Raw genomic sequence first — 24,830 nt, 5'->3', positions numbered from 1 at the left:
TCCCAAAGGGGACCCAGGAGTCCTGGCTCCTGCCCAGTCTCCTCCCAGAGGGGACCCAGGAGTCCTGGCTCCTGCCGAGTCTCCTCCCAAAGGGGACCCAGGAGTCCGGGCCACTTGGCCTTGAGGAAGAGAGCTGTGGAGGCTCAGGGTTTTGTCCTTCATGCTGAGGGAGACGGGTCTTTCCAAGGCTGAAGAGGGCCCAGGCCAGGCCAAGAGGGAGAAATGCCAAAGCCATCTGGGTGCTGAGAGAGAAAACGTCTTCCCCTGAGCGCCATTTCTGCCTGCCGATCTCCCAGTCAGGCAACCTGATCTGTGGGCTGCTGTGGCTTTCGGTTTCTGCCTTCATGGCTGCTCTCCCTTGTGCCAAAGGTCTCCTCTACAGGGAGGGAAGCGGGGAGGCTGAGGCAGCCCCACCCGGCCTGCTTGTCGGGGACGGAAGCCATTTTGAGGAGGGCTGGAAGTGATGCAGAAACGGAGGGGAAATGGCTGCCTCCTCCTTCCCGAAGGGGCTGCCTCAAGCAGCGGCTTTGTTATTTGTTCATCTTCATGCCACCATCTCCCTAAATTGGTTCAAGGGTGGTTTAAAGCCACGTAGCAAAGCTATCCAGGTGGAAAACAGAGCTACAGGCAATGTCTAAAGTCCTGAAAACTTTTTAGAGAGTCTGTGCAGAAGGAAACATTTTCCTCCTGAGCATTACTTGTTGTTGCCCACTGCACCTCCATGAAGAGGGGAAAGGAGAGGGAGAAAAGTCTCCACAGAGGAGACCAGGGGAGCAGAAGGAGCCTCAAGCCATCTGAGGACTTTCTAAAACAAGACTAGCACTTTTGTAGCCTTATGAGGCTTTGCCCTCGGGTGGGAAAAATATTGCGCCTGGGAAAGGGAAGTGGGAGTCAGCAGACACTTAAGGAACAGTTTCGGAGAAAAGGCTTTTATTTCTACCACCCATGAACTGGTAGGAGGAGCAAGTGTGATAAGTCACAAAAAGCATGCACGAAGTTCACAGTGATGTGCACAAGCATATATACCCCTTTCCAGTTCCCTCCTCCTTTCTCCTCCCTCAGGAGTCCTGCCCCATGTTGAGGTTCCTGAGCATGTACAGAAAGCTCTCTTGGGACTATTGTGGACTCTTGGCAGGAAAGGGGGTTGAGGGGGTTTTCAGAGTGTTCCCGTTGTTTCATTCTTGTGCATTGGCATGGTTCCCGGAGAGAAAGCAAGTTGCAATGTGGTTCTGAGAAAGGCCTGAGAAGACAATGGGCTATGTTCTCTACCTTGTTGCAATCTTGTTAGTTACAGCAAGCGGAATGTTTCTGATGCTTAGCTGCTGAGAAAATGATTTTGAAAAGCTTTTGAGAAGCTTTGAGCCTGCTTGGGGGGGGGGGGTGACTTCGGGCCTAGGTGAGGTCACCTGTCCTCACCTTCCTTCATTTTGAACTCAGAACCAGACAAAGAGGCAGAGGGTCTTTTGGCCCTGGTGAGATTTGGTCTGAATGAGCTGTGGCAGTGAAAGTCCTGTCAGGTTTATCTTGTAGCAGCTGAAGCATCCCTACTGTATTGGGGGGAAACACCACATGTTACAATAATCCTGTCAGGAGGTGAGCAGAACATGGATCCTTGTGGGCAGACTATCCCTGTCCAGGAAAAACTAGAGGGAGCAGGTGAAAAGTGAAGCTTAAGACGTCCCTGAGGTGACTGAGCCCATTGAGTCCCAAAAGTGGGTCCAGGAGAGCCCCCCTCAAAACAGCCAGCCTCCTTCTTCACAGGGGCTTCTTTTCTTATACTAGTGAGGGTGCTTAGGTGACATCTACGGCCATCATCCCACCGAGATAGTTCAACAATGGATCCCTCCATTAGATTTCAACCTTGGCTGGATCCAGGAATCAGAAGGGACTCAGGCATCCTGCAGACTAAGACCCCCCCCCCCCCAAACTCACAATAATATTTTGGCATCAGACAAGGGGAAATAGGGATAATAGAGATCATGCAGCTTGGGAAAAAGAATAAATCCTAAATAATCCTTTACCTTCTGACTTCACAGCCCCCCCCCCCTTAAATCAAAAGTTTCCTTGTACCTGGGCAAGGAGCGGCCACTACTTGTCTCTTTCCTGATTTCTTGGGAAAGGCAGCAGCTTCTGTGTGTGTCCCATGCTTAGCTCATGTTTCAATGTTCAGGCTTCTGGAAGTGGGATGTGGGCCAAGCACTCTCTGGGCCAAGCACCCAGCCTGGGCTCAGGGCCTTCCAGAAGAGGCTGGGCAGCCGCTGGGTCTTGCTGGCTGGGCAAAGGGGGCCTCCCTGACCCCCAACTCCCCCCTTAAGAGGGTCCCAGGCAGGGGGAGAGAAACTCATGGTGGGGCAGGAAGCAGAGATATGTGGGGATATAAAATGCCCTTGTAAAAACCACATGGGGAAAGGAAATTCTGGCAAGCTCGTGGGGTCTGGTCTGTTTGTCAGTCTGCTGTGCTTCTTTGTGTGGTCATTTCTCTCTCTCTCTCTCTGTTGACCTCAACCCTGAGGTTCAGCCCTAGTTGCAACACTGAGCATTTCTTTACAAGGCAGACAGTTAACCACTGGAACCCCCTGCCACTAGATGGAGGGACGCGGGAGAAGAGCCGGGCTGCTGGATCACCCCAAAGGGGCCCATCGAGTCCAGCATGGCGGTCTCCCAGTGGCCACCCAGATGCCCCAGTAAGGAAGCATGCAAGGAGGACGGGAGGGACACCCAGTGCATTTACTAATGCTAATGCATTTACTGCCTCTGACAGCGGAGGAAGAAGGGAGCCATCTTTGAAGCCATGCAAGGGCTTCTTAAGAATAGGACCCAGGAGCCTGTCCTGCAATGACTCCACACGAGTCCACCTCGCTCCGGATCTCACAGCCCCTCTCCCCAGTTTCAGAGCGGGGGTGATTCCCAGACCCCCCTGGAGATGCGGGGAATGAACCTGCCCCCCCCCGGCAACCCCCCTCCGCCCTCCCTGCAGGGCAGGACAGGAAGAGCTGCGGGGAGGGAGGGAGGGAGGGAGGCGGCGATTCCCAGCGAGGAGCTTCAGTCACTTTCTCTTTCCCTCTCCAGCCTCGCTCCCAAACTTGCGCCTCGAGTTCTGCCTGGCGACTGATGCCGCATCCTGCGCGCAGATTTCCGATTGGTGGAATATTTTCCCCTCGGCCAATCCGGGCTCGCTCTGCTGCTGGTTCCGCGGGCGGGGCAGAGAGCGGGTCTCGGAGTCGGAGGGAGAAGGACGTCGCTGGAGTGAGAGGAGGAAAAGGGAGCTTCGTTTTGGGGGGAGATGGGGGTCCTCCTCCTCCGCCGGCCCCCCCTGATCCTGTGGGCGGCTGCCCAATTGCTGCTCCTGGACTGCGCAGGTGAGGAGTGTGCTTTGGGGCGGGGGGAGAAAATCATTTGCACTAAATCCTTTTTTTTTGGGGGGGGGACACGACTCATTGTGAATTGTATTTCGTGGGCACTGAAAGGGCGATCGGGGGGTTTCTCCTCCGAAGCGGAGCCGGATCCCTTCCCAAACATCTGTTTCCCAGACTTGGGGCTTGTTTTGTATGCCGTCCGGGGCAGGGGCCGCTTCACTCCTTGGCTCGTGGGTCAAGCAAAGAACAAAATAAACTTGGAGGTGTTGGCAGGATTCATGGTGGGGAAAGTGACTCGACTGTCCCGCCCCCCCTGCAGCTTCGTGTTGACTCTGGTTTGTGTGTGAGTGAGTGAGAGACAGACAGACAGAGTACAGGTCTTCCCTTTTCTATTTTTTACCTTCCCTCTTTAACCCTCAGCCGCTCTGAAAACTCAGCTAAACTCTCAGGAGACCAGCCTGGAGGTGGGAGCTGGACGGGTGTAGCAGACGTCATTGCGGGGGGGGGGGCGCGCGTCTGTATAAGGGGTCCCGAGCTGCAATTCCCAATGTTGTTTTGTTCAGGAGTTCCCTTTCACAGCCACATTCATAATCAGGTTCTCCTGCTTTACAATTGTAACTCCCCCCCCCAAAAAAAACCCCTTTCTGTGCCTCCTCCTCTAGAGCAATGCAAGAACAGGGCCTTCTCTGCAGTGGCTCCCCATCTGGAAGGCTCTCTCCCCAGGGAAGTTCGCCTGGCACCTTCATTATTCACCTGTTGACTAAGTCAGGCAAAAACATTCCCTTTTAACCAGGCCTTTGGTTGATTTGATTGACATCCTTTTAAAAGTGTGGGGTTTGGAGGGGGGATATTGGCTCTTTTTATTATTGAATATTTTGTGGTTTTATATTTTGATTTTGTTCTGTGAGCTGCCCTGAGACCTCCGGGTATAGGGCGGTGTATAAATCCAATAAATAATAATAATAATTTATTTAATAATAATAAATACGTCCCATTTCTGCTACCTGAGGCAAAACAGGAATAGCCTCCTCTTCCCCTTTTAGCACTGTGCCCCTCTACCTTCTGCCAGGGAAATGCCCCATCTCTCGCTGAACTCGGCTCAGCTTTTCCCTCAGAGGGGGGTGTTCTGGTGGCGGCAGAAGCCCCAGGTATGATGCTGAAAGCCTGTGATCAGCTCCCTCCCTCCCCAAGTCTTTGTGAGCTGTTTCGTCTGGTCTCCCCTCCATCCACTTCCCAGACCTGAGCCTGCTTAGCTTCAGTTCAGTGCCTGCATCCTGAGCCTTCAGACCATGTTGTGGGAGCTCTCATCAGCTTGGCGCTTGCAAGTGGGGGGCAATTCCTGCCCCGGGGCAAAAGGGAGGGGCTGGCCTCTCTCTCCCTCACACGGAGCCTCAGCAGAGACATGCAGAGATTTAGTGCCGCCTCACAGAGCTTTTTCTCACACACTGCTCGATGGGCTATTTTTACTTGTATTTATATCCTATCTTTTCCTCTTCCAACTCTCGGATTCTTAGGCTCCCTCTGCTCTGCCTCCTCTGTGTTTAAGGGCAGGTCTACAAACTCCCCCAAACCCTGCTGAACTTTGGATCTCCTGATTCAGGGCTGCTGCCTGTGATACAGCAGGATTAGGCTGCTGCCTTCATCTGCAGGACCCCTAACTCTCTGCCCCCTTTTCTCTTCCTTTCCAGGCTCCACTTCTCACTCCCTGCGCTACTTCATCACAGCTGTGTCTGAGCCTGGCCAGGGGCTGCCCCAGTTCATTGAAGTGGGGTATGTGGATGACCAGCAATTTGTTCAGTATGACAGTGACACCAAGGAGATGCTGCCTCGCGTCCCCTGGATAAGGAAGGTGGAAAAGGAGGATCCTCAGTACTGGCACACGGAGACTCAGATACTTCAGGGCGCTGAGCTGGGGTTCAGGGTGGATCTGCAGACTCTGCGGAATCGCTACAACCAGAGCGGAGGTGAGTGGAAGGCAGGAGAGGAACAGAGTCACACCTCCCCCCCCATAACGTTTCCTCCAAGGGCAAAAATTGCAGGGAGGGGGCTGCTGGAAGGACAGGAAATGGAGGGTGGGGGTCTCCACCAGGGCAGAGGCGTCTCCCTTTCTCTTAATGAAGGTCTTAATGGGGGCTGGGATGGTGGGGGGTGGGGACATAGAATGAGACTTGGAGGGCAAAGACACCCCCCCCCCAGTATGACACTCTCTCGACCTGCATATCCTACCAAGGAAATGTCTCCATTGCCTGCCCTTCCTTCCATGCTAGGCTTGGCTTAGGCCTTCTGAGGTGGAAATCTGTCTAGTTCATTTTCCTCTGGGAGGGGAAGAGAAGGGTGCGGATCCTGAGGCTGAGACAAGCAAGCCTTGAGTTCTGGTCCTGCTTAAGGAGAATATGCAAAAAGAAATATATGTAATATGTAATGGGAGAATTAAAATGATCTTTCCAATTTAAGGATTATTGGACTACAAAATGATTCAGAATGCAACACAACTAAAATAAAAAAGGGGGGATAATGGGGGATAACTTTTTTAATGTTGTTGTTTTGAAGATTTGGTGGTAGCCCCCTGGGGTGGGCAGGAGGATGCAGGGACCCCCCCCCCCATCTTTGACAAGGGCAGCCTGGCTTCTGCTTTGAAGTGGGGCAAACCCCCCTTGCGGCTTCCCTTTCCCTCCTGTCGCCAGAAATCACCCCCCCCTCTCATCAACACGTGTATTACACAAGCACCACACTCACACATACACGCATCTCCCTTTCCTGACCCCAGAGATGTCCCTTTAGAGGGCCATCCCTTAAAAGCCTTCTGTAAATAAGGAAGCGCTAGCCTGACAGCTTCCCGCTATAGTACTCCGCATCGCCCTATCTTTATTGTGAGTAGACCGGACGACTGAACTTTAGGTCAATCGGCGGCCGCCTCAGCCAATCAGCGTTATCAAACAGCGCCCCTTGCGGCGGCCACGCAGGTACTGCAGGCTACTGCCGCTCTCTTCCCTTGCTTTTGACAGCTCTCGATACAAAGTTTCCGAGTTCAATTGACCGTGACTGATCTAATCAAAATGTAGCAAGCTGCTTCCTGAAGGCGAAAGTGCTTTGAACTTCAAGGACAGTATTCTTTATAAATTCACTAAAAATCAGCCGTACCTCAGATTCTCACCGGACCACTTTTATTCTGCTGGATATTACAAGGACTATCAAAGGGGGGTGGTCTGATACCAAGAGGCCATAATCCCTCCAGGTAGACGTGACCACCTTGATAGCCATCGTGATGGGTTCAGACAGATGGCTATCAGGGATACAATGAACTGCATATTTTAGTGTATTCCGCGCGGACTCTCACAAAGAACTGTGGCCGGATTCCCCTCAGGGGGCAGGAAACTTCGCCTTTCTCCTTTGTTCTTAAACATGACTCATGTGGGGAGGGGAGAGGAGACTCCGGCCAGGTGTCAGGACACTCGGATTACCTGTGCAGCCCCTCCCCAACTCCTCCTATTTTTAATATAATCATGATGTAAATATGATGTAATTCTGAGGGTGTAGCTTAAGGGATTAGCAACTAATAAAAGTTAGGGTCTCCCTTTGTTCCGGGCTTCCATTTTGCTTCACCTTGTGGGCGGTGGGAGTCCTGTCGCGACAGTCTTTTCTAAATAAAGACCGAGCCTACTGGCTGCTGTTTTGCTCTGAATTGCTCTGGCTGGTGTCTTCGTTTTGTCCAAGGGAGCCCTCGGATTTTTTCGGTAACACTCCCAGGCTATGAGGAAACTTCTTTTTCCAAAGGCCCTTCCATGACTTCCCTCCTTTTAGGGAAAAGGTCCTTGATATGGAGAAGCTGGGGGGAGAGAGATGGAGGGGGAGAGGAGACCTTCTCTCTTGAAAGGGCCCCCAATGTGTGGGTGACCCCTCCCCCACCTCCAGGGAGTTGGGAGAATCCACTAGGAATTGGGGGGGGGGAGTGAGGCGATGAGAGAGAGGGGGGCAATTAAAGGGGGGCTTCATAGGCTCAGGATTGTAGTGTTTGCCTCAGTGAGACTTCAGAAAGATACAATGCTGGTTGATTTTTCTCACTTCTGACTGCTGCCTCTTCCCTGAGTCTGAGGGAAATAAATCCTTTTTCCTGGGCTCCTTTGCTGATGGGGGAGGGGCTGCTCTGACCCCCCCTTGACCTCCTGGGCCTCTTCTGGTCCTTCCAGGGATCCACACCCTTCAGTACATGTATGGCTGTGAGCTGAGGTCAGACGGGCGCAAAGGAGGATATAGACAGTACGGCTACGACGGGAGAGACTTCCTCGCCTTTGACAAGGAGACCCTCACCTGGACGGCAGCCCAGACGGAGGCCCAAGTGACCAAGAGGAAGTGGGATCCTAACATGGCCCGGAACCAGTACCTGAAAGCCTACCTGGAGGAGATTTGCATTGAGTGGCTGCAGAGATACCTGGACTATGGGAAGGAGACTCTGCTGAGGACAGGTAAGGGGGGGCAGTGGGGAAGGGAGGGGGGCTCAGGGGGGCAGTTTCCCTTCAAGCTCCCCTCCCCCCCTTAACAATCTTCCTTTCTGGACCAAAAAGCAAACACTTTTCTTTTGGGGGAGGCAGAAAGAAGTTTGGGACTCTGGGAGGAAAAAAGGGGTCACTTCAGAGTATGATTGGGGGGGAGATGCTTAAAAACAGCCCCCCTTGCCCCTTTGCCTAGAATAATGGATGGCAAAAGACAAATGGGGGAGGGGGCACAAAGAAACAGCAGGGAAGGGGCCAGGAAAGCAAAATGCATTTTAAATTAAGTAAAAAAATGAAATGGACAGATTTGAGGAAAACCTTTTACCTTTACACTTGGGTAGGGGAAAGTGGGGCAGATTGATGCAGAAAAATTCAATCTCATGTTTTATGTACCAAAATGAGTTAAATGATAAAAAAAATTGCTTTATGCATGGCATAACTAATCAGTATTATCACAGCAATCAAAAGAACCATTAAAGTTAGAAGATAATGAGAATATAATGACTGGAGTAAAAAATGGGTTTTGTATCATTCTGCCCCAACTACGGGGCACTTTGATACAAAGCATAAATTGTATGAGAATGGTAATTATTTACAAAAATTTAATGAAAAAAACATTTTTTATTGTGAGAGATCATAATCAGCCCTATAATTTGTTACTTAAAAATCTAAATTATGTATAAAAACTAACAGTGTTTCACACATATCATAGACTTTATGGCAGGTTTTCTTAACAAAACTTCAAAACTTATATTAATCTTTCCTCAAACATCTATCCATTTAAAAAAAAACAAAACTTTGGAAAATCTTTAAAAAGTATAAGAACTCACATTAGGTAGTCCAAAAATAGTAATTTAAACAAAATGCTTATAAAAAATAAGCTATTTCATTAACGTTTAGCTTCTATTGCACATTATATCCACGGAAGTAAAAAAAAAAAAAGTATAAAGAGATGATGTTCGAGTTGTGCCTTCTGAGAAATTTGGTTTTGGCAACTGCAAAACAACATCCTTGAACTCAGTGCTTGCCTTATCGTCTAAAATGGTGAAGACAAACATACAAGATCCTGGATATTTCCTCAGATATGACATTTGATAATCAATCATATTATATTTAGAAATGACTTTAGCCACATGGTAAACAACAGTTTTTTTCTTTTCAAATTTCATGAGTAGGAAATCAGTTTAGAGATTTCATGTAAACTTGTATATTGGGGCACTATCGTACACTAACGGGGCACTTTTATACGTATCAGTGTACCCCGTGTCTTAGTGTATCAAAGTGCCCCAACGGACATTTTCAGAAAACCACTGAACTTATTTAAAAATCACGTGTAATCCTGATTACTGATTATTTACCTTAGGTATTTTTAAATCTTAACTAAATGATGAAAAACAGCATTGGAACACTTTTACATTTCACGTAATTTTTTAGTTGGCCGCGCTAAAAACACACCTACTCTCGTCAAATGCCAATGGTGAACTGGCGGGCAGCGCAGTCGCAACTGTCATACTCACAGTTGTATAGGCATGTTTTAGTGATGTCACAACACGAATAACGTTTCTTGATATTGAAATATTGTTGGTGTATCAATATGCCCTGCCTCCCCCTACATATCTATGGGGAAAGTCTTTAAAACTAAATTAATTAACCTTTTTTAAAATAGAAAATGTGTGGGGAGCCCATGAAGTATGGATGCAGCCCCCTCACTAAGTCTGTAGGTTAGCCACTCGTGGCCTAGAAGCAGAAAACCTGCACATAGTGAGAGAGTATGGAAATTCCCTCTTCTACCTTCTTATATTTTTTATTTGTGATGAATTTTACTTTTTCCCATGGGGAACATTGAGAAGTGTCATCTTCCCCAACCCCGTGCCTTGAAATGGTACAGTCCACTCTTCTGCCTTCAGGAATCTGGCACAGGGGCCAGTCACATGATCAAGTGTTTGGACTGGCTTTCTTCCTGTCTCTATTAGCTTTGCTGATACGAACATTAATTGAAAATGAAATAATTCTAGCACCCTTCCTTTTTGAGGAATGACACATACGTATTAGCCGTGCTTAGAGAGATCTGACCAAATTCATCTATGGGGCCTGGTGATAATTCACCCCAGAGACACTGAGCATATTTGTTGAGGTTGGGGATTTCGCTCCAAAATCCACAAGGGTGACAATGTGCAAAGGAGGCTGGGAATTATCCTCTTTGGGACGGAGGTTCTGCTGAGGTCAGGTTGGGGGGGGGAGGTCTTGTTTTGGGTTTTTGTGGGGAAAGGGCTTGACCTTCCTTCCTTCCTGCTCCCCCCAGCAGAGTCACATCCCCTCCCAGACCTGAGTTTCCAGTACAGGCACTGCAAAGTTGGTGGGATCCTGGAACAGCCCCTTCAGACAACAGCTACCCAGGGAGCCAGGTTTTGAACAAGGGTTACATTCTGTGAATCGTGCCTAAAGCAAAAATTGTGTATAGTCAAAACACATTGGATTCATGGGCGATTGGGTTTGCCAAAGTCCTTCTTTCCCAGATGCCCGCCTCCTCTTTTTGGTTTTTAGAATATTTTTGGCAACTGCGTAAAGCTGTATGTGCTCAAGTTAAATGTGTGCAAGTTGCTGGCTTCCTGGGCCTCCTGGTCTGCCCTTTCCACTCCAGGGGAGGCTGCCGTGGAGAAGGGAGATGGGCCCTTTCCAACCTCAAGGGACCCTTTCAGGGCAGGCGGGAGAACTAGAAAGGAGCTCTGTCTTTCCCAGGGCTCTTGGCTTTGTTCACTAATTATTGGGCTGAAAAGTCCCAGAGAACAGAGAGCAGCGAGTCCAGCATTTCTTCCCCCTCAAGAGAGAAACCAGGATCAGTCTGACCTGCCCTCAGTTCATGACTTGCAACCTGGAAGGATCTGAATGAATCCCACTATTGGGGACCTGGTAAAATTTGCCCCTCAGCCTAGAGGCAGCTCCCTGGGACAATCTTGGAACCACAAGTTGTCATGTTTGAGTAGTGTTAGAGCTTTGCAAGATGACAAATTAATTTAATTTTTACCCAGCCCTCCATCCCAAAGGAGTCTGCTTTGGCAAACAAAGGATAAAACATCTACAAACAGTTCCAGCATAGACACTGACTGGGGAAGATGCCAAGGGAGGTTGAGGAATCCCATTTATTCAAAGTTCTTTTTAATTTCTGCAGATGTGAGATTCTGACTAGGTTGCCCCTTGGGTCCTTGCTCCTCTGCTCCTAAAAAATACAGGATTCCTCCAGGCTCCCGTTGTGGATGTCTCTCTGTTAACCCCAATGCGGCCCTTTTTGCAGAGGCTCCGGTGGTGAAGGTGACCAGGAAGGCAGACTATGACGGCCTGGAGACCCTCGTTTGCCAAGTCCACGGCTTCTACCCCAAGGAGATTGAGGCCAACTGGGTGAAGGACGGGGAGGTCTGGCAGGAGGGCACCCTCCGAGGATTGGTCGCCCCCAACTCGGACGGGACCTACTATCTCTTGCTCAGTGTCCAGATCGACCCCGAGGAGAGGGAGTGCTTCCGGTGCCGCGTGGAGCACGACAGCCTGGAGAAGCCTCTGGACGTGGCCTGGGAGAAGGAGCCTGGTGAGAGACAGACAGGCAGACAGGAGGGGGAGGGGTGGGCTCTGGGAGGGGGGTTTCCACCCACCTCCTCAGATGGGGAACCCCAGTTGGATCCTGTCTGTGTCTCTAGAGCAGCGGTTCTCAACCTGTGCGTCCCCAGATGATGTTGGACTACAACTCCCATCATCCCTGAGCTCTGGCTTGCTAGCAAGGGGTGATGGGAGTTGTAGTTCAACAACATCTGGGGATCCACAGGTTGAGAAAGGCTGCTCTGGAGGGAAGCAACAGAATCAGAATCTGTAGATTTCTGCAGAGATGCAGCCTTTTCTGGCAAGTGTCTCATAGGCCTTGAACTCAAATTGGATGTCATAGGTAAAAACTGGCTGCCATCTTTTTGCCTTTAAGCCCAAGCAGTTGTGATGTCACAGAATGTGGGCAGATGTGTTATTTCTTCAAAATCATGCGACCTCCTCCACATGGCTGACTTACTTACACTCTGTGACTGAAAAAGGGGCAACGAACTTAAAAGAGGGAGTCCCAGACTGACTGTCCTTCACAGTGAAAAAGATTCTCACTCGCTCCTCACACTCGCGCCTAGCTAGAAAAACTGATACTCCTCTCCACTCAGCCCAAACACCCGCACACCTCTGGGAAGAGCAAGCAGGAATTTTAGTAACAAGGATCGTCTCTCATACTCCGCCAGGAAAGCTGTGCCTGCAGGAACCAAAGCAGAATGTCTAAGAGCCAGACTCCCTTTTCCCCAGCAGGAGCCCATGAACGCACATCCCCACCCACAGCCCAGACTCCCCTTCTCACAGGCAGGCAAGCGAGGATTATGGAAGCGGCCCTGGAGCCAAAGACTCACACAGGGAGGGCAGAGGGGACCAGGGCTCACTCACTAGCGCTACGGACTTCAGAGATTCTGCACAAACAAACAAAAAAAAAAAAACTGGACATTTTGCCTCATTTAAAAAATTGGTCTGTACAAACATTTTAAGTCTGAAAAAGAGGACGTGTCCAGGAAAAACCGGACGTATGGCAACCCTACACAAGATGCTTTTTCCTAAGGGTTTGTGTCTTCCCTGAAGGCCTGTAATGCTGGGCTCTGGGGGGTCTCAGGGGGGAGGGAATCCCTTCCTCTCAGGGTCAGGACAGAGAAGGCTGAAGCGCCTGAGCAGGAGGAGACCGGCTTTTAAGTCTGGAGTCTATGATGAAACAGGTGTGCCTGCCAACTGTCTTCCTTAAAGAAATTGGTTATTTTAAAGACCTCTAATGCTGGATTCTGGTGGGAAAAAACTCCCTTGTATCGGGGCCACTACAGAGAGGACCTTGGCCTGTCAGGAGAGAGAAAGGGCCTGCTTTCCACATGTAAAATCCTAATGGGCTCATAGCTCAGCACCTCCACTCAAATCTCCTGCTTGAGGCCTTGGGGAGCTGCTGCCGCCAGTCTGAATAAAAATGTCTCTTGTCTCCTTTTAGGTAACCTGTGGCTCATTGTGGGTGTTGTGGCTGCTATCCTGTTGGTCTCTGGGATCTTTGGGATCATCATCTTCTTCATTCGCAGTAAGTAAACCCTGGATGTGTTTTCTGCCTCTCCTGTGTCCTTCTGTCTTGGCCTCCGGCTGGGAATGTGCTGGTGGAGCTTCCTGGCAATTGTCGCTGGCATCCCTACAGAGACCTCTCCCCATAAAACACCCTTTGAACATGAATCAAAAGTGCTGTTGGTCATTGCTTTGCACTCACTCTGTGCTCAGGAAATTCACTTCCCACCTGATGTTTTAATCAATCCTAAACCTTCAATCATGTACACACTTACCAGGGAGCCTTCCTTACAAATCTTTAGGTGCCAGGCAAAAACATTTCTCTCTAACCAGGCCTTTGGCCTTTTAAATGTGTTTGTGGGAGCAGAGTTACTGGTTTGTTTTTGCTTTATTATGTATTTTGTGCTCTCATTTTGTATTTTTATGTTGCAAACTGCCCTGTCATCTTAATTAAATGAATAAATAAAGATTGATCTGGGAGGATGCTGTATTGAACTGAATAGGACATTCCTCTGAGCAGACTTGCCTAGAATTGCGCTGTTAAAGTTCATTATCTCTTCCGCCCCACCTCTCTGGGCAAATTTGAGGATTAGGGGTCTGCTAGGAATGACGCGGGTGGCGCTGTGGGTTAAACCACAGAGCCTAGGACTTGCTGATCAGAAGGTCAGCGGTTCGAATCCCCGTGACAGGGTGAGCTCCTGTTGCTTGGTCCCTGCTCCTGCCAACCTAGCAGTTCGAAAGCACATCAAAGTGCAAGTTGATAAATAGGTACTCCTCCAGCGGGAAGGTAAACGGCATTTCCATGCGCTGCTCTGGTTCACCAGAAGCGGCTTAGTCATGCTGGCCACATGACCCAGAAGCTGTACGCCAGCTCCCTCGGCCCATAGAGCGAGATGAGCGCTGCAACCCCAGAGTTGGTCACGACTGGACCTAATGGTCAGGGGTACCTTTATATTTACCTTTAGGAGTGAAATAATAATCTGAAAAGGAATAAGTGAAGGGATTGGATAATGTTTCCTTCCACTCTCTTGGAATTAGTCCACTGCCTGGTTCCCATGTTGTTGTTTTTTTATTTAGTTTCCTCAATTTTTTCTACTTCTTTGTAACATGAGTTCCTTGAAAAGCTCACCTTCTGGGCTCCCCTTCCTTGGAGGTGTTTAGAAGAGACAAGAGGAGCATCTGCTGGGAAGGTTTCAGCATCTGAGAAGCAAATGGTTGAAATGGGATTGTGTGGCCTCTGGAGGTTCCTTCCAGCTCTGACCTTCTGCTTTTGTCTCTACAGGGAAACAGAGCGAGAAATTAGCCTACAAAGCAGCCTCAAGTGAGTGACTCCTCCCCTCTCTCTGTCTGACATATTTTTCTCACCATGGAGTTACAAACAGACCAAACCAAACCTGGTGGTGGCCTAGTCCTGAAGCCCAAGACCCTGATGGGAAGCTTCAGCCTGTCTGCTCAGCCTGTCTGTGGAGAGCAAGGGGTCCCTCAGGGCCAGGAAAAGGCTGCAGAGAGACTGTCGGCTGAGGGAGGGGCTCCAAGAAGCAGCAGGAGGAAGAACCGAGGGTGCGGGGAGAGAGGGATCTCTGGGGGTTTAATCTACTAGAACCTGAAGCTAAAGAATTGGTTGGGTGGCTCAAGTCTGTGGGTGTCAGGAACCCTCCCCTCTGAATTTGGCACCACTGCTCTCCCCCCCCCCCCCAGCTTCTGCCTTTCTGCCCCCTTCCTGCCCAGATTGCACCCACCCCCACTCTAATCCCCCGCTGCCTCCATGCCAGGCTGTGCCCATCTCTCTTTGCCCTCCAGCACCTGCTTCTCCCTCTAATGCCGTCCTTTAGCCCCCTTGCCTCTGGGCTGCCTGTCCCTGAACTCTCTTAGGCCCCTCCCCATATTGAGACTGATTTGGGATGGGGGTCGGAAGGAGGGAGGAGATGGGCTGGGGGGCTGGGATCTCCCTCCCTGGGATCCTGACTCTTGTGTTTCCTCCCTTTTGCAGCAAGCGACCAGGGGCCCGCCAGCTCCGTCAGGGGTAAGTGGGGGTGCAGGTGGCGGCAAAGGGGGGCTCCTGCAGAAGACTCTGTGCGGAACATCCCCAAATGGTGAAAAGCTGCTCCTGTTACCCACCTTGGGGTTTCCAAGTGTGACATAATCTGGAGTGTCCATTGAGCTGGAAAAAGCTGTTGTGACTCATTCTGTCTGTCCATCTGAGCTCCACAGAGGATCCCCTCCATCTGACAAATGGGTTCTCCCCAGGATCTGAATAAGAGGGAGTCACATTTTGGGTTCTGGAAAAGGATTTCTCCTTCGGTATTCCCCCAAAGTGTGCAGCTTGGCTCACTTGCTCGAGCTGCCCTCTGCAGGCATTTGCTCTGCAGGCCCATTTTGGTGACACTCCTAGCATATCTTAGGTCTGATCTGACATGATGAGGGATGGTGGCTTTCCTTGTGAGGCTGGACTAGACGCCCTTTGGGTTCCCACTAGCTCTGTAATGCTGATGTCCCCACACAATGATGCTGGCTTTTGAAACACCCCTGTTCTTTATTTCTGCAGTTTCATACCAGCCCAGTGTGTGAGATGAGACCAGAAGGAGCCTGCCCAAGTTTGGCTGTGAATTGCAGAGGCTCAGAGCTCCTCCTGTCCTTTAATGCTGTTTCTGATGTTCCTTAATCCTGGCTCTCAGTCATCCACTCTGACTTCAGCTGTAACTTAAATTTGAGGGTAATCATGCTTTTTTGATGGATTATGGCCAATTTTGCTTTGCAGAAATGTGCTTGTATTAATCAGAAATCTTCCAGATATATGCAACTAAAATTAATAAGGGAGACTAATGTCTCACAACAAATGAAACTGATCTGTACAAAACACAACTTGAAAGAAGAGACATTGCACATATTTTTGTAAACTAAGAAATATTTAATAGAAATACATTTTAAAAATTATAATATAAAAAGGGGATGAGGAGATTGACAACCACTTGCAGTGATTTTGATGGTATCTCTTGGTTATTTGTTGCTGTGGTTCCCTCCACAAGCCCTTCCCAATCTCATGTCACTCACTTTCCATCCAAATTGAAGGAAAGGCAACATTTGAGAACTGCTTTAGGTGTATTATGCGTGAAATAGGCTAAATTCCTCTTGGGCTGCCCAGCCTTTGGCTAAACAGATGTCATGTCATGGAATGTATAAAAGCAGTCTAACTGCTCTGGCTGAGTGTTTTCCACCCACCTTCTGTGTGAGGAAGTGAAGAAACTGGCAGGGAGGAATGGTTGGCAGGGATACTTAGATGCTCAGGAGTTGAAGCTGAAACAGAGGGAACTGAGTGGCTGAAGACTAGAGAGGCTGTCAGAATTGGATCCTATTCTAATCTGGAAGCTTCCCAGTCTCCCTCAGAAGATGAAGGACAGATGTTGGCCATTGATCCCGTAGAAGCCAAGGAGGAAATCATCTCCAGTTACAACATCTGGATATGGAGGGGTTTTGTCCGTGTTGACCAAGAGCCCAGATGGGAAGGACGTCCACCACCAGCCCTCTTGGGTCACCTCCTGCATCCCCAGAACCTCACTCTCCTGTCTGACTAGATCCAGAGTGGCCCAGAGGTGTCCTCTGCTGGAGTTGAGGCCTCTTCTCAAACATCCTCAGGCAGAGCAGAGAATGAGGAGCTCCAGGGGGCATTCGGACCCTCCCCATGGCAATGGCAGCTACTGAGGCAGTTTCCTCCAGACCCTCTTTCTGTCCCGATACCTTCAAGGCTCCAGTTCTCCAGCCTGGTTCATGGAGCTCCACGTCTAGGACAACCAGCTGCCGTTCTCTGGGTCTCCACCCTGGACCTCCCATAATGCCCTGGGGCAGTGAGTTGAGAAACAGGCTGGAGGGGGAGGAAGAAGCAGCTGAAGGGGGAAATGGAGAAGGGGAACTGAGAGGAGGTAGAGGCTGAGGGGATGGGGTGTAGTGACTCTCCTACAGGAGATGAGAGGGACTGATCCTGCTGACAGGCAAGGAGGAAGCCAGCAAGAAGAAGAGGCAGATCAGGAGCTGCATGGCCACAATTTGATCTGAAATAAGGAGCCCCATATTTTTGGCTGCAGTTCATGAGACTTCTAGCCAGGTCCCCACAGCCTTCTAGGAGGGGTGACCCATTGAGAGTCAGACCCCAAGGACTCTTCCTCCCAAAGGAGCTCAGGGCAGCAAACATCAAAATGTTGTTAATGTTAACGGGTGGGCAGGGTATAAATAATAAAATTATAATTATAATTATTATTTTAATATGCGTTTGACTGAAATAAATAAGGGTGCCCCCCTTCTTCTTTAGAGATTCTGAAGAGAGTTCCAGAGATCTTGAAGTTCCTGAGAATATTCAGAGAAACTCCCTGCCTCTGGCAGGGAGGTGGCAATAATTGGTCTTCCTTTGTAAAGTGACTGAAGAACTAGTGTCCAAAGTGAGATGCGGACATAATCTGTGGTTTTGCAGGGGTGGAATTAAGTTACCTGAAGCCAAGAGGGTGTGAATTCTGCTCAGGGCCTGGGGGTGGGGGAAACCACCTGGATGCTGCCTTTGGTTCCAGGACGGAAGAAAGGAGGCTTGGAAATATAATAAAATCAATGTATAGATATCTGATCTGGGGCAGGGGGTGGTGGGAGATGACCAAGGTGGGGTTGCCCCAAAAGTCCGCAATCCCAGGAGGAAATTCTCCCACTGTGGACCTTGAGGAACATATTTTTCCTCTCTGTGGTTCCCACCATATGATTTTCGCCATCTTCCTTCTCTTCTCATAGGCTGGCATTACTTAAGGAGACTCTTTCCTAGAAATAACACAGTAACTCTCTTAGACCTCCAGGGGCCCCAGGACTCTTCTTGCCTAACCCAGTGGATTTGCTGCACCTTTGACGACACTGGATGTAATTGTTATTACAGTCACATCTCGGGTTAAAGTAACTTCGGGATGAGTTTTTTCGGGTTGCAGCTGTGGCGACTTGGAAGTAACGGAGCACGTTACTTCTGGGTTTTGCCACTCGCACATGCGCAAATGGTCAAAATGATGTCATGCGCAAAAGCGGCAACCAACGCATGCGCAGATGCGGGCTGGGTTTGCTTCAGGATGCGAACGGGGCTCCGGAACAGATCCCATTCACATCCAGAAGTACCACTGTATTATTTTTATTCCTGAACGCAGCCCTGTTTAGGGAAGTTTTTAATGTTTGAAGTTTTACTCTGTTTTTAATGGAAACCCAGGCAAGTGGGTGGTGTCTAAATAATATAATTATTATTTTGTAATATCCATTTGACTGAAATAAATAAGGGTGCACACCCTTCTTCTTTAGTGGATCTTTCCTTCTTATCACAGGAGTTCCAGAGATTTTGAAGTTCCTGAGAATATTCACAGACTCTGGCAGGGAGGTGCCAATAATTGGTCTCCCGGTGCAAAGTGACTGAAGAACTAGAGTCCTAAGCGAGATGGGGACAGAATCTGTGTTTTCGCAGGTGTGGGCTTAAGTTACATGAGACCACCTCGTTGCTGAAGCCAAGAGGGTCTGAAGTCCGGTCAGTGCCTGGATTGGGGACCACCTGGATGCTGCCTTTGGTTCCAGGATGGAAGAAAGGAGGGTTGGGAATATAATAAAAGAAATATATACATATCAGATCTGGGGCAGGGGATGGTGGGAGGTGCCCAAGGCAGGGTTGCCCCAAAAGTCCACAATCCCAAGAAAGTTCTCCCACTGAAATGAAAGGAAGATGACCAAAATATTTATTTTGTTTTACATTTTTACCCCACTCTTCCTCCCAAGGAGCTCAGGGCATCAAACATCAAAATGTTAAAACAATACCATTTAAAATGAGCTAATCTTTCTCCCACTGCCCTGGATGTAAATCTTCCCTCGCTGCTTCTTCCCTGGTGGGGAGTGGGAGGCCATTTGGGGGCCTGCCTCAGGTGTCAAAATGGATTGGGCTGGCCTTGGTGTGTGAGTTTTGCTACGTACAATGGGACTTCACGGAAAACACAACTTAAGGCAATAGTGGAACACTGCAAAATCATTTGTGTGTGAACATCTAGGAAACCCATGGAGAACTGCACTGATGATTGCAAAACACTCCTAATTATGATTCCTGTACCATTATAATTTTATTGTATAATCTTAGAAGGTTGTAGACTGAGACATATGTTCACATTTGAGCAGCTCCTCCATCTGTGTGGGGGGCGGGTGCCCACCCTGAAAACGCCTCCGTGGAGAGGGGATCAATTTTTTAAAAAAAATCATTTGCATTTTCATAAACAGGAACAGAGCATATTTAACCCCTCTCCTTCCCTTGCCCCACTTACAACTTCATACCAAATACAACATGTATACATATACCATATGACTTTCCTTCCACACTTTTCCTGGTTCCTTTGCTTTTCTACTACTCTGCGTAATCCACATCTTTTTAATCATCCAATTTGTTATCTATTAAATACTCTTATCTAGATCAACTCTGCTGGGTTTACACGAGACCTGCTAAGCTATGTCTTTCTCTATACTGGTTCTTGAAATATTCAATAAGCATTATCTATTCCTCCTTATATTCCTTATATCTGTTTTCTCTTATCCTGTTCGTCAGACCAGCCAGTTCAGTACATTCAAACATTTTACACTGCCATTCTTCCTGAGTGGGGTGCTATCCTTGTTCTCCACCTTGGTGCCAATAAGGTTCTACCTGCGGCAGAGGCGCATAGTAATAAACTTTTGTTTTTGGGGGACCTCTGTTGTTACCATCCCCAAAAGGAAACTCAGGTGTTTCTTTTAAAATTCATTTTATATCGTTTCCCAATATCCCTTAATTATTTTACACAACCAACACATGTGAATAAAAGATCCCTCAATTTCATTACACTTCCAAAATATACCTTTTTCTTATTTAGACATTTTTGTCATTCTGGTGGGGTGTTAAATACCATCTGTGGGCCATTTTCATCATACAATTTTTTATCGCATAACTTGCCATTAAATTCATATTTATTTTCCACAACTTTCCCCATAATTCATAATTGATTTTGTGACCCACATCCTGTGCCCACTTAATCCTGCTAAATTTCACAAATTCCTCTTTCGTTTCCCACTCCAACAGCAGTTTGTACATATTTGATAATACTTTTATATTTGTATCTAATAGGTCTTTGGTAAACTGAGACTTTTGTTCTGCAAAGCCATTTTTACTATCTATCTTAAACTATTCATTAGTGTGATGTACCTGTAGCTAATTGGTAACCAGATTTTTTGATTCCTCGAGATTTCTCAGTTTTGGTTCCTGTCCTGTAAGAGATAAAATTTCACTGCAAGTTAACCACTTCTTATCCATATTTATTATTTTCCTGGTTGTAGCTTCCACTGGGGATATCCACAGTGGTGTTTTTCTTTCTAATAAGTTTTTATATGTTCCCCATACTCTAAATAGGTTTTTTCTGATTACGTGATTTGTAAAACTTTTATATATTTCCGCTTTTCCACACCATAGGTAGGCATACACCCACTTGCACTGATTCCAAAGCTGTGACATATGTGGGAACTTTGACCATTTTCTTGCAACCCGTGACTTGCTTCAACTGGTCCCTTGAAGGATTTCCTAGAAATCACCTGATTTCCATTTCAGCCAGGGAAGAAAGCAGCCGGCAGGGGGCAGCAGAGGATTGCAAAAAGGGGAAAATGAGAAAATACAACTAGGGACTTTGGAGAAATGGGTGAGGGTGCCTTGTGGCAGAGAAAGAGCGTCAGGGCAGGAGACAAACACACACACCCCCAGTGTTAATGAAGGGTCGAATATTTTCTCAGCAAAATCTGCCTCCGCTCTTCAATTCCTGTGAGAAATGTCAGTCAAGCAGCCTGAGATGCTGTCACTTGAGATTCTTTTGCTAGCTTGGCATGCAAACAAAATTTAGATTATTGGAACTCGCCAAGGACTGTTTACTGCACCCTCAGCTATTCATCTTATAAGTAGAAATGAAAACAAACATTAAAAATAAAAAGGCCTTGTTCTGGGAACTGTCCTGGGACTTTCCCACCTGACTCACAGGTTGCTGAGGGAGGCAGAAGGGGGCAAAGTCCCCTGGGAAACAATCCAGTTTGGAACGGAGAAACACACCAAGGACGTTTTTATGCCATCATTTATTTGCTAGACTCCATATTCTGTTTCCACACGATACCAAGAAGGGGACGAATATAATGTCAGGAGAGATGTCCCTGCAGGCCTAGTCTTGAGAGGTGGAGAAGCCTACAAGGATCCAGTGTGGGGCTGTGGTTAGACTGGGATATGGGAGCCTGGGAGTCCTGGGTTCGAATCCCCACGCAGCCATGAAGCTCCCTCAGGGACCTTGAGCCTCTCAGGGCCATTATGAGAAGAACATGAATGCCACCTGGATAGAAATATTCATTTTTTGAAGGCAGAGTCAGCTAAAGAGGAAGACGCCTTTTGCCTGCCAGAATCAGGACCCAGGAGTCCTGGCTCCTGCCGAGCCTCCTCCCAAAGGGGACCCAGGAGTCCTGGCTCCTGCCGAGTCTCCTCCCAAAGGGGACCCAGGAGTCCTGGCTCCTGCCGAGTCTCCTCCCAAAGGGGACCCAGGAGTCCTGGCTCCTGCCGAGTCTCCTCCCAAAGGGGACCCAGGAGTCCTGGCTCCTGCCGAGTCTCCTCCCAAAGGGGACCCAGGAGTCCTGGCTCCTGCCGAGTCTCCTCCCAAAGGGGACCCAGGAGTCCTGGCTCCTGCCGAGTCTCCTCCCAAAGGGGACCCAGGAGTCCTGGCTCCTGCCGAGTCTCCTCCCAAAGGGGACCCAGGAGTCCTGGCTCCTGCCGAGTCTCCTCCCAAAGGGGACCCAGGAGTCCTGGCTCCTGCCGAGTCTCCTCCCAAAGGGGACCCAGGAGTCCTGGCTCCTGCCGAGTCTCCTCCCAAAGGGGACCCAGGAGTCCTGGCTCCTGCCGAGTCTCCTCCCAGAGGGGACCCAGGAGTCCTGGCTCCTGCCGAGTCTCCTCCCAGAGGGGACCCAGGAGTCCTGGCTCCTGCCGAGTCTCCTCCCAGAGGGGACCCAGGAGTCCTGGCCACTTGGCCTTGAGGAAGAGAGCTGTGGAGGCTCAGGGTTTTGTCCTTCATGCTGAGGGAGACGGGTCTTTCCAAGGCTGGAGGGGGCCCAGGCCAGGCCAAGAGGGAGAAATGCCAAAGGTCTCCCCATCTGGGCGCTGAGGGACATTGTGGGGAGAAAGGAAACGTCTTCCCCTGAGCGACATTTCTGCCTGCCAATCTCCCAGTCAGGCAACCTGATCTGTGGGCTGCTGTGGCTTTCGGTTTCTGCCTTGCTTGACTGCTCTCCCTTGCACCAAAGGTCTCCTCTGCAGGGAGGGAAGCGGAGAGGCTGAGGCAGCCCCACCCGGCCTGCTTGTCGGGGACGGAAGCCATTTTGTGGAGGGCTGGCAGTGAAGCAGAAAGGGAGGGGAAATGGCTGCCTCCTTCCCAAAGGGGCTGCGTCAAGCAGCGGCTTTGTTATTTGTTCATCTTCGTGCCACCATCTCCCTAAATTGATTCAAGGGTGGGTTAAAGCCACATGACAAACCTATCCAGCAGGAAAACAGAGCTACAGGCATTGTCTAAAGTCCAGAAAACTTTTTAGAAAGTGTGTGAAGAAGAAAACATTTTCCTCCTGGCCGTTAGTTGTTGTTGTTGTCGCCGCCCACTCCTCCAGGAAGAGGGAAAAGGAGAGGGAGAAAAGTCTCCACAGAGGAGACCAGGAGAGAAGAAGGCGCCTCAAGCCACCGAGGACTTTCTAAAAGAAGACTAGCCCTTTAAATTGAACTCAAAACCAGACAAACAGGCAGAGGGTCTTTTGGCACTGGTGAGATTTGGTCTAAATGAGCTGTGGCAGTGAAAATCCTTGCCTTTTCCTGTAAGACCTATTGCAGTCGTTAAGAGTCGTCAACAGGCTCATCTCAGCTATCTGCCAATCTCCCATTCCCACCACCCTTCTGAGTAATACCCCTCCCCACCTTCTCACTATATAGAAGGATCTGGCAACTTCTGTTTCAGTGTATCTGAAGAAGTGTGCATGCACACGAAAGCTCATACCAAGAACTAACTTAGTTGGTCTTTAAGGTGCTACTGGAAGGAATTTTTTTATTTTGACTATGGCAGAGCAACACGGCTACCTATCTGTAAGTGAAAATCCTGTCAGGTTTATCTTGTAGCAGCTGAAGCATCCCTACTGTATTGGGAAAAACAACATATATTGCAATAATCCTGTCAGGAGGTGAGCAGAACATGGATCCTTGTGGGCAGACTATCCCTGTCCAGAAAAACTGGATGGAGCAGGTGAAAAGTGAAGCTTAAGACGTCCCTGAGGTGACTGAGCCCATGGAGTCCCCAAAGTGGGTCCAGGAGAGCCCCCCTCAAAACAGCCAGCCTCCTTCTTCACAGGGGCTTCTTTGGTTATACTAGTGAGGGGGCTTAGGTGACATCTACGGCCATCATCTCACCAAGATAGTTCAACAATGGATCCCTCCATTAGATTTCAACCTTGGCTGGATCCAGGAATCAGAAGGGACTCAGGCATCCTGCAGACTAAGACCACCCCCCAAACTCACAATAATATTTCGGCATCAGACAAGGGGAAATAGGGATGATAGAGATCATGCAGCTTGGGAAAAGAAGAAATCCCAAATAATTCTTTACTTTCCGACTTCACAGCTCCCCCCCCCTTAAACCAAAAGCTTCCTTGTACCTGGGCAAGGAGCGGCCACTGCTTGTCTCTCTCCTGATTTCTTGGAAAAGGCAGCAGCTTCTCTGTGTGTCCCATGCTTAGCTCAGGTTTCAGACGTTCAGGCTTCTGGAAGTGGGATGTGGGCCAAGCACTCTCCGGGCCAAGCACCCAGCCTGGGCTCAGGGCCTTCCAGAAGAGGCTGGGCAGCCGCTGGGTCTTGCTGGCTGGGCAAAGGGGGCCTCCCTGACCCCCAACTCCCCCTGGCCTGCAGACTCAAGAGGGTCCCAGGCAGGGGGAGAGAAACTCATGTTGGGGCCAGTAGGATGAGAGAAGGAAGCAGAGATATGTGGGAATATAAAATGCCCCTTTAAAAAGCACACGGAGAAAGGAAATTGTGGCAAGGTGGTGGGCTCTGGCCTGACCCTGTGCTAATACCAGATCTGTTTGTCAGTGTCCCAGCACCTGCTTCCCTTCTCTGTGTGGTCATATGCGCTCTCTCTCTCTCTCTCTCTCTCTGTTTTGACTTCAACCCTGAGGTTCAGCCCTAGTTGCAACACTGAGCATTTCTTGACAAGGCAGACAGTTAACCGCTGGAACCCCCTGCCACTAGATAGAGGGACGCAGGAGAAGAGCCGGGCTGCTGGATCACCCCAAAGGGGGCCATTGAGTCCAGCATGGCGGTCTCCCAGTGGCCTCCCAGATGCCCCAGTAAGGAAGCATGCAAGGAGGACGGAAGAGGGACACCCAGCGAGTGGGATGCGAATGCATTTACTGCCTCTGGCAGTGGAGGAAGAAGGGAGACATCTTTGAAGCCCTGCAAGGGCTTCTTAAGAATAGGTAGGACCCAGAAGGCTATCCTGCACTGACTCAGCCCAGGAGTCCACCTCTCTCGGGATCTCACAGCCCCTCCCCCCAGTTTCAGAGAGGGGGGCATTCCTAGACCCCCCTGGAGATGCGGGGACTGAACCTGGGGTCCTCCCCCGGCAACCCCCCTCCGCCCCCCCTGCAGGGCAGGACAGGAAGAGCTGCCGGGGGAGGGAGGGAGGGAGGGAGGGAGGCGGCGATTCCCAGCGAGGAGCTGCAATCACTTTCTCTTTCCCTCTCCAGCCTCGCTCCCAAACTTGCGCCTCGAGTTCTGCCTGGCGACTGATGCCGCAATCTGCGCTCCGATTTCCGATTG

At 49.4% G+C, this 24,830-nt stretch overlaps 1 protein-coding gene, 1 long non-coding RNA gene and 1 pseudogene across 4 annotated transcripts in view; 2 read left to right on the top strand and 1 right to left on the bottom strand.

Annotated features, from left to right (window-relative positions):
* The first annotated feature begins 3,096 nt into the window (after nt 1–3,096).
* LOC308580873 (major histocompatibility complex class I-related gene protein-like) lies at nt 3,097–15,715 on the top strand (annotated as a pseudogene). The gene is made up of 8 exons (XR_014013433.1): nt 3,097–3,359; nt 5,045–5,320; nt 7,544–7,819; nt 11,139–11,426; nt 12,885–12,968; nt 14,229–14,267; nt 14,937–14,969; nt 15,492–15,715. The product of XR_014013433.1 is annotated as a major histocompatibility complex class I-related gene protein-like (transcript).
* Nucleotides 3,213–24,830, top strand: part of LOC308580961 (major histocompatibility complex class I-related gene protein-like) — a 40,491-nt gene continuing 18,873 nt past the window's right edge. The window contains exon 1 of one of the 2 annotated variants that reach the window (XM_081183314.1): nt 3,213–3,304. In XM_081183314.1, coding sequence (XP_081039440.1) covers nt 3,284–3,304 — 21 coding nt within the window. In that variant the 5' untranslated portion in view covers nt 3,213–3,283. The remainder of the gene's footprint in view (nt 3,305–24,830) is intronic. The other variant, XM_081183315.1, reaches the window with a different exon arrangement.
* LOC308581340 lies at nt 18,205–24,761 on the bottom strand. The gene is made up of 2 exons (XR_014004989.1): nt 23,672–24,761; nt 18,205–20,227 (listed from the first exon to the last, which is right to left on the bottom strand). It is a non-coding gene; the product is annotated as an uncharacterized lncRNA (long non-coding RNA).

This window comes from Podarcis bocagei, assembly GCF_964188305.1.
Source record: "Podarcis bocagei genome assembly, chromosome: 2".
In the NCBI taxonomy this organism is placed as follows: Eukaryota; Metazoa; Chordata; class Lepidosauria; order Squamata; family Lacertidae; genus Podarcis; species Podarcis bocagei.
The sequence above is the reverse complement of the archived record's forward strand: the minus strand, read 5'-3'. Positions and strand labels throughout refer to the sequence as shown.